General features: G+C 37.4%; 1 protein-coding gene across 1 annotated transcript; it reads left to right on the plus strand.

The window, feature by feature from the left end:
• The first annotated feature begins 1,219 nt into the window (after positions 1-1,219).
• On the plus strand, positions 1,220-5,684 carry ess2 (ess-2 splicing factor homolog). The gene is made up of 10 exons (XM_034123470.1): positions 1,220-1,598; positions 2,349-2,517; positions 2,647-2,730; positions 2,919-3,088; positions 3,357-3,474; positions 3,614-3,747; positions 4,110-4,212; positions 4,346-4,455; positions 4,542-4,657; positions 4,845-5,684. Exons 1-10 carry the CDS (start codon positions 1,452-1,454, stop codon positions 5,116-5,118), a joined length of 1,425 nt encoding a protein of 474 aa, XP_033979361.1. The 5' UTR covers positions 1,220-1,451; the 3' UTR covers positions 5,119-5,684.
• The last annotated feature ends 3,769 nt before the right edge of the window (positions 5,685-9,453 follow it).

Genomic DNA, 9,453 nt, shown 5'->3' on the forward strand with positions numbered 1-9,453 from the left:
AATCATATTTTTATTATTTCATTTATTTCACTCTATTTGGGAAAAAAAGGTGAAAATGAACCTGACTTTATTCTCATAGATCTCCATATCAGTCAATATAAACCAGTGATTGTCTGTCTGGGGGCTCAGAAGATTACTGGTGGTATTTACCTTTGTATTCTTTATCTTGGCAGATAACAGGGATCAGAGTTAAACTACTGGGAATTGCTATTGTTAGTCCTCTGAATGTATGTTTATATACCCAGGTATTACTTTACAAAGGGTGATGTCAATACTGTATTTGTAAGTGAGTAAACCTGACCTTAAACATTTTCTATAAAAATATGACATTACAGTTACGCTATGCTTTATTTCAGACACATAGGTCTACATTTGTATAAAAATAATAAAATCAAAACAATACCAACACAACAAACCAGAGTTGCAGCCTGATCAGGGCACATACCGACATTTATTCTGATGTCTAAACTAAAGGAATAACTTGTTTCACTTTGTGTGTGCTCAGTTAATACTATTATGTTGAGCTTTCTTAATCAATTAATTGACATTTACATGAAAGGTGGGAGCATACTGGTCACAAAAATATGAAGTGCTCTTGTCCATCTTGTGAGTTGGACAAAGATTGTGAATGCATCATTAAATGTCACTTGGAGCTCTTTGGATTTTTCTTTTCTGTAAATGCACCCATGTGGACAATATAAATCGGGTAGTTTTACTATCATTTATTTTTCAAGATTATTATAATGTAATTATAATTATGTAATGTGTGAAAAACTTAGATTGCAGGTTCCTCAACAGTGCAATTTACAATAAATAAAACAATAAATATAAAAAACACCTGTGCACTGTGTAGTTTATTTGTCAGCGTATTAGTTTGTGCCTACAGTTTGTAGCACTGATGCTGCGCACATTTTTTTCCCCACAGTTGGTCAACCATAAAGAATGAAGGAAAATGTTGCTTCTCCTTGATTTCAGCAATCATCATTACACTATTTTTAGATTTAGATTTAATATCATACTGCAGACAATAACTTGAGCAGAGTATGAACAGTTGATTAATTTGCAATATTTATATTTAATATTAACTCCATCTCCTTTCCAATAACCAGTTGCATTATTAATAGAATGAATGACTGATTTAAGTTGAAATGCATCTTATTTATTTTATTCTGGAAAGTTTGAGTGACGCAGTAAACTTCCGGTTACGCAACATCTCAGACGTTGTTTTTACGCTGGTTCTGAAGTTAGCCGACGGTAACTAGTTAGCTAGCTAATTTGTTATACTTAGCGGCGTTCACGCAGTTTTAATTGTATAGTTGTATACTATTTGCTCTAAATAATTAAGCTGGGTTTCCAAAGTACAACAGTCGTCTTCCGTTACGTTTTAGTCGGTGTTTGTTGGTAAACAATCGCCCTTAGCCGTTTAGCCTAGCAGGCTAACAGGGTCTACAATGGAGGGCAGCGCCAGCGTGAGGAAAGCTCTGTTCGGGACTCTAGTCCCTGTTACAGTCTCAACAATGGCTCTTCTCCAACAACCAGAGAAGGAGGACAAAGAAAAGACGAGGAGAAAGGTCCTCGATGAAGATAATTATATTGAGGTAACTAAATGGCAGACTACTGTTTATGCTACGACGTAGGGACGAGCTATAAGTCATCAACGTGCTGTGTTAGCTCGATTATTGCTAACAAATAAAAAGGTTAAATAGCATATTTAGTGTATTTTATAAACATACATTTGGTGTTTATCGTTGATTGAGTCCAGTTGATTTAGTTATATAATTATCCTAAGTGTCCTTTAGCTTTGAAACTATTAAAAGGTGGTGTTTCATATCAGACATGTCCTACCTCCTCTTTATTTTAAGGGAAAATTGGTGCATTAGGAAATTGATTGGCACTAATCTCTCTAAATATATAATACATAAAAACGTCCTGACTCGCTTGGGGCACTAGCAAGCCAAGTTACTATACCAGATGTCTGTGAAGCTGGTCTGAAGAAATAAATCAATTATACTATTTATCTTTCTTGTATAGTAACGAAGAGAATGATGTTGTTTTACTTTTTGCAAAGTCCAATGTGCCGTCAGGCTGCATTAACCACCACACATAATGCAATAACCATAACCATTCTCACACATACACACACTTTTAATGCACTTTATATACTATATCAATATTTGTAACTATTTATTCCCCCGTATGATTGTTTATGTTGTCTGTCCTATTGCCGTGTTTTTTAGTGTTCTGTATGTGTTTGTATTTTTTGCACACCGGGACAGAGTTGCACTCTGAATCTCGTTATACTCTGTGTACAATGACAATAAAAGGCTTTAACTTTCTACTTGTAACAGAGTCTAGAGAAGATCATCCAGCGGGACTTCTTCCCAGATGTGACTAAGCTGCAGGCGCAGAGGGAATATCTGGAAGCAGAGGAAACTGGTGACCTAGTGAGGATGAGAGAGATATCCATCCGCTATGGATCATCTTTGACTAAATCTACACCTCGGTCTTCTGCACCCTGTAAGTAATATGAGCAGTCAAATAGAACATGATATGCAGTTCACCATGTTATAGATTTCGTACAGAATTAAAGATCTAGTCAATCTGTTCTTTGTAGGCCTACCTATTTATTTTTCTTTATTCCTGCAGATGTTACACCGGCTAGCTTTGAGACACCAGTGGGCGGCCCAGGGTCTCCTTCCTCGACTCTTGGAGGTAAAGGTTTCGATGGAGGTATGTATCTCATTTTTAAGAAGAAAAACAGACAACAAATCAATGTTCAGAGCATTATTTGTTTGTTTCTATGATGTCACACAACTGTGTCCAAAATTAAAACTTGTTTTGCAATAATACTCTGATGATTTGACTCACAATGGCTCAACAGTAATTTAACCCTATTTCAATCGATGTTGTATTCATAGAGAGCAAGTGCGGCGACAAGGAGGAGAAAGAGCTGCCCTGTCTGGATCGCTTCCTTGCTAAAAATACCAGTGAGGATAATGCATCATTTGAGCAGATCATGGATTTGGCAGAAGACAAGAACAGGCTAAGGCATTCCTGGTTATACGAGGCTGAAACTGAATACAAAGAGGTATGCATTTGGAGAATCATTTTGAATTCAATCAAACTACTTTGGATAACAGGTGTGCTGATCATAGACCTATTATAATTTGATAAACATTTGATTGACAAAATTGTTGCATGTAATATTTTTGTCAGGTTCAAGTTTGAAGTTAAGTCCTGCTCATAAAGCCGTATCTTTTGGGTTATTAACATTGCGTTATTCTTTTACAGTCCCTGTTGATCTTTGGTACATTCCTTCACGGTATTACAAATGTTTTTTTTACTTTTTTGTTCAGCGCCATGAACAGAATCTTGCATTGCCATCAGTAGAGAAAGGAGCACTTGAATGTGTCAAAGCTGGACTTGAGACATGGGAGTACAAAGCAAAGAATGCCTTGATGTATTATCCAGAAGGTAAGTAGACCACACTTGAATTTCATGTCCTTTCCTTTCTTTCAGACATAAATAGGTTTTGAAGGCATGTTATTGATCACATTTAGCTGTACACGAAGAAAGATTTTCATGTTGTTTCACATGTTTAATTTTTGTTTAGGTGTTAAAGATGATGATGATCAATTTAAGAAGCCACGGGAGGTCATTCACAAGAACACACGCTTTGTTGGAGACCCATTCAGCAAAGCTCTCAACAAAAGCCAGATTCAGCAGGCTGCAGCTCTCAATGCACAGGTACCTTTTAGGAATATGTTTTATAAAAACATTGATGTTTGGCCTACATGTGCCCCATACTTGTGAGTGAATTCAGCATGACAATCTATTCTATGAAGGAGGCGTGTGGCGCAGTGGATTGTGCATTGGAGTTCGGATCAGGGGGTCACAGGTTCAAACCCCACTGCAGTCATCATGTCGTTGTGTCCCTGGGCAAGACACTTCACCCCAAATTGCTCCTGTGGGGATTGTCCACAGTATTGAGTATGTAAGTCGCTTTGGATAAAAGCGTCTGACAAGTAACATGTAATGTAATGTAATGTTGTCGAATCGGAGTGCTTGTTTGAGAGTAATGCAGCAAATGCTTCTCATTTTCTGTCCAGTTCAAACAGGGTAAAGTAGGCCCCGATGGTAAAGAGCTCATCCCACATGAATCCCCAACAGTGAATGGATATGGTTTTGAAAGCATGCCATCCCCTGCACCTGGTAAGTGGATCTTTAATCCTCCTCATTATAGTTACACTCCTGAGACAGATACAACTAAATGTTTCCTTAAAGTCTCATTCAGCAATTACATACTTTTTGAGAAGAGTTCTGAAAGCAGTTTCTGTCCCATCAGGTGGAGCTGAGTCGCCTCTAATGACCTGGGGTGAGATCGAGAGCACCCCGTTTCGTCTGGACGGATCAGACAGCCCTTATGTTGAGAGGAATCATGGACCATCATTTAAGGTACTGAACCCACAGAGGTATCTGTATGATTTGTTTATGAGTTGTTAAGTTGTAAGATGTTGACATTGTACGTTGTTTCTTTAAAGATTCCAGAACCAGGAAGGCGAGAGAGGCTGGGAATAAAGATGGCCAATGAAGCTGCAGCTAAAAACCGTGCAAAGAAACAGGAGGCATGGCGAAAGGTCACAGAGAACCTTGCAAGGTAAAAACTGATCTTCTGCAGTCTTGATTATATCTGCTTCTACGTGAATCTGTCAAATCCTGCCTTTAAAAGGGGATGTTAAGCTTAAATGTAATTGGTTTAGGCTATTTGTTATCTTTATTACTGCAGGTGTGAAGGAATCCATAGTATTATAAACTAACTGACCTCATCCACTTTTGTGTTGCAGTCTTACGCCTAAAGGTCTGAGTCCAGCGCTAACCCCCGCCCTGCAGAGGCTTGTTAATCGGACATCAAGCAAATACACAGACAAAGCACTCAGAGCGAGCTACACCCCGTCGCCCTCACATGGAGTCTGCAAGTCTCCCTTCGGTGGCCCATCCACTCCCTCTGGAACGCCAACGCCGACCAAAGCCAAGACGCCGAGCTCTCAGGACCTTACATCACTCACAGACAATCTGCTGCAACTGCCCAAGAGACGGAAAGCCGCAGACTATTTCTAAGGAAGAGAAGAAGCTGTTCTCGGCCGGGATTGTACAAAACAGACATATTCTGACAAGAAGAACTTGATTATGAACTGCCCAGACACAGATTTGTCAAGTTAAAGAGCACATCTTTCAGCTGGTTGACGGATAAAGAAATCCAGGAAGACTGAAGATTTTTTATGGATTTTCTTTTATTACTTTTTGCTCAGATGTTTTTATGTAGACCCCTGTGAAAAACGTGTCTACATTATATTTAATTACTATATTTTTTTATATTTTGTTTTATCCCTAATGCAAGATTTCATAGATTTTTGAACAGCTGTTTCCACCTACCCAGCACATCAAATTAAATCAGTATAACACAGTAGCTCTTTCTGAGAATGACACTTATAATTGAGTTTTCGACGCACAGCCTCCTCAAGCTGTCGCCCAGCTCTCGATACAAGCTGCCAAAACATTTGAGTGTTTGTCTCTGCATTATAAAGAAAAATCAAAGTGACATGTTTTGTTACTGTAAAAATGGTTTTCCCAATGTCACACTATTATGTTGATGTAACAATAAATCAGGGTTTTTTGTTAAACAGCTCTGTCTAATTGATGAATTTTCTGTTACCTTCTAACTGTATAGTTGAAAATGTTTTTCAAACACACTTGGACTCGGCATCATACATTTTTTCATTTTCATTTAAATCTAAAAGATAAAAAGTTGTAAATTTGTTGCACAAAACTAATTTAAGCTTTAAGTCTAGTCATACTATTCTGTTTAAACTACAGCCAGAAATACTCTCAACATGCCCTGAGTTTATTTGGGGGGGGGGGCATCAGAGGTTACAGGTTCACCAAATGCAGTCAGATGAGGTTGTCCTGGGATGTGGGCAAGCCAACACACAGACAAACTGTAGCTTAATTTACAACTTCACCTTCACGCTGCAAACACAGTTTTTCCTGCATCACTAGCGGTCCTTTGACGTGACGTAGTTTGACGTAGGGAGGACTACGGGCTATTTCTGCTTGGATTTGTCTAGTCACTGCCCCTGGAAAGCCAGGGGATGCACATGCTATGATGCTGGCCAATAATGAAACTGTCTTTTTCTTTTGACTGCAATGGATGTTATGGAGGATACATATATAAATATAGCAGTCAACATAGCACACATTGAGGAATGTAATGCTTTAATTCAATGTATTTACCCTCTGGACTGCAAACTGCAAGATCTTCATCGAGCTTAACTTGGGGGGAGGGTGGGACTGTGGAATTGTCAATAGTGAGGAAGAATTTGTCAGTTTTGGCCAGAGTGGACTTGGAGCCAACTAAGAGAAGAGAGTGGACTGAGAAACTCAGTTTTATCACTGTTTAGTTTTAAAAAGTTGGATGAGAACCAGGATTTGATTTCCAGTAAGCAGTTGGAAAGGGCCGTGGGGGGGAGAGTGGAAGTGGGTTTGGTGGAGAAATAGAGCTGGGTGTCATCCGCGTAGCAGTGAAATTGGATTGCGTATTTTTTGAAGATATGGTCGAGAGGTAGAAGGTTGATGATAAATAGGAGGGGGCCCAAGACAGAACCCTGAGGAACACCAGTGAAGACTGGATGGGACTGTGATTTGAAGTGTTTGAGTTGGACAAAGTGAGTACGGCCGAAGAGGAAAGATCTAAACCAGGTGTGGGATGTGCCAGTGATACCAATGGAAGATAATCTGTCAAGGAGGATTTGGTGTGAGATGGTGTCAAAGGCTGCAGTCAGGTCAAGGAGGATAAGTATGGATAAGAGCCCAGAGTCAGCTGCTACCAGGAGATCGTTTGTGATTTTAACCAGAGTGGAGGGGGTGAGGCAATCTATGTGGATAAAGGAATTAACTATAAGGTGGTGGAGAGCACGACAACAGCTGTTGATGATTTGTTTGAATGTGTTACAGTAGACATTTGTATGGAAAAGTCTACAAATGTTATTGTGAGCTATACAGAGCTTAAGGAACCTGTATTGAAACATTTACAGATAGGATAGAACAAATGTTTACTAAATCATTACAAAAAATTATGTTTATCTGTGGGGATTACAATCTGTTGAATCCAAAAACGCATAAAATGACAGAAGACTTCATCAATACATTGTACAGTATGGGTTTGTATCATAAAATCACCAGACCTAGTAGAATAACTTCTCATTCTGCTACATTAATAGACAACATATTCACAAATATTATGGAAAACAATACAGTAGGCGGACTATTATATAGTGACATCAGTGATCATTTACCTGTTTTTATTGTCTATCACTGTAGTTATAAGAAACCTAAAGTCGCCAGCCATTTCAAATACAAAAGATTGAGAACTGAAGAAAACATAAATGCATTTAAGAATGACTTACTAAATCAGAATCGGAGGGTAGTATATGAGAGAGACGATATTGACAAGGCATATGATTAATTTCTAAACATTTTTAAATCACTTTATGACAAAAACTGTCCTGTGAAACAATGCAGAGATAGACACTTCAATCTGGTAAATTCCCTAATAAAATGAAAATAGCAAAAGTTATACCATTATATAAAACTGGGGATAAACACCATTACACAAATTACAGGCCTGTTTCTTTGCTCTCCCAGTTTTCCAAGATCCTTGAAAAGCTTTTTACAAAAAGACTTGACAATTTCATGGAAACACATCAGCTTTTGGACGACAGTCAATATGGATTCAGGAAAGACAGATCAACATCTATGGCACTAATGGAATTAAGTGAGGAAATAGCAAACTGCATGGACAATAAAAAACAAGCAGTGGGAATATTTATAGACCTACAAAAAGCATTTGACACCATAGATCACAACATTTTACTGAGAAAACTGGAAATGTATGGCATCAGAGGGGTGGGATTAGACTGGGTGAGAGATTATTTAAGCAACAGACAACAATTTTTTGAAAAAGGTGAACATAAATCAGAATACATGAACATAACTTGTGGAGTACCTCAGGGGTCTGTGTTGGGTCCAAAGCTGTTCATCATATACATCAACGATATTTGCAGAGTATCAAATATATTGACATTTATTTTATTTGCAGATGATACTAATATTTTTTGTTCTGGTGACAATTTGAAACAGCTAATGGAGGTAATTGCAGAAATTATTAAAAACATTGGTTTGATAAGAACAAATTATCATTAAATATAAGCAAAACAAATATTATGCTATTTGGAAAACATAAAACAAATCCACAGGTGCAATTAATCCTAGACAACATAAACATAGAACGAGTATATGTAAATAAGTTCCTTGGTGTGGTTTTGGACCACAAAATCAGCTGGAAACTTCATATCAATCATGTAAAAGCAAAACTGGCTAAGACTCTCGCAATATTGGGGAAAGCAAGACACATTCTGGACTACAAATCATGATATACTCTGTATAATACACTAATATTGCCATATCTGAGTTACTGTGTGGAGATTTGGGGACACACTTACAAAACCAACCTACAGCCGTTATGCACATTACAAAAAAAGGGCTATAAGAATAATCAATAATGTTGGATATCTTGAACACACTAATGCATTATTCTTGAAGTCACACACACTGAAGTTTACCGATCTGGTTACATTTAAAACTGCACAAATCATGTACAGAGCAAGAAATAATCTACTTCCTAGGAAATTACAAACATTGTTCATAGACAGAGAGGGTGGGTATAATTTGAGAGGAAATCTACATTTTAAACAACTCAAGGTCAGAACAACTCTGAGAAGTATGTGCATACCAATCTGTGGGGTGATTGTATGGAATGGTTTGGAGCAGGAGTTAAAACAAAGCACAAACATAATTCAGTTTAAAAGGATGTACAGAAACACTTTTTTGGAAAACTATGAGAATGAAGAAAGGTGATTGAAGATGAGAAATTATTGTAAATGTATAAATGTAAATATGTAAGTAGGAATAACTTGCAGAAATGATTTAAAGGATAATCATTGATCGGCAGTAAGTAAGGGGTGGGAATTATAAGCATTTGCTTCCTCCTGCTCCCTTTCGTACACATATGATTTATTATTAATATGAACATTTTTGTTGAATATATAAATATTATTATGAATATTTTTGTTGAATAAATATTATTATGAATATTGATAAAAACTGTATTCTAACAATACGGTATTCTGTTTTTCACATTTGTTATTTTTTATTTGTTTTTTTAATCTGTTCGAAACAAAGATTGAAATGAAAATGAACACTGTTTGAAAATCCTGAGATTGTGATTTTTTTCCTGTAAAGCGACACCTGCACTCCTTTATGTTCATGACCTTTGATGATAAAATGAACATTCCTAACATACCACTTCCTGCAGGCATTGTACTCTACATATGCCTA

The sequence above is a fragment of the Trematomus bernacchii genome, unplaced genomic scaffold (genome assembly GCF_902827165.1).
Source record: "Trematomus bernacchii unplaced genomic scaffold, fTreBer1.1, whole genome shotgun sequence".
Lineage (NCBI taxonomy): Eukaryota > Metazoa > Chordata > Actinopteri > Perciformes > Nototheniidae > Trematomus > Trematomus bernacchii.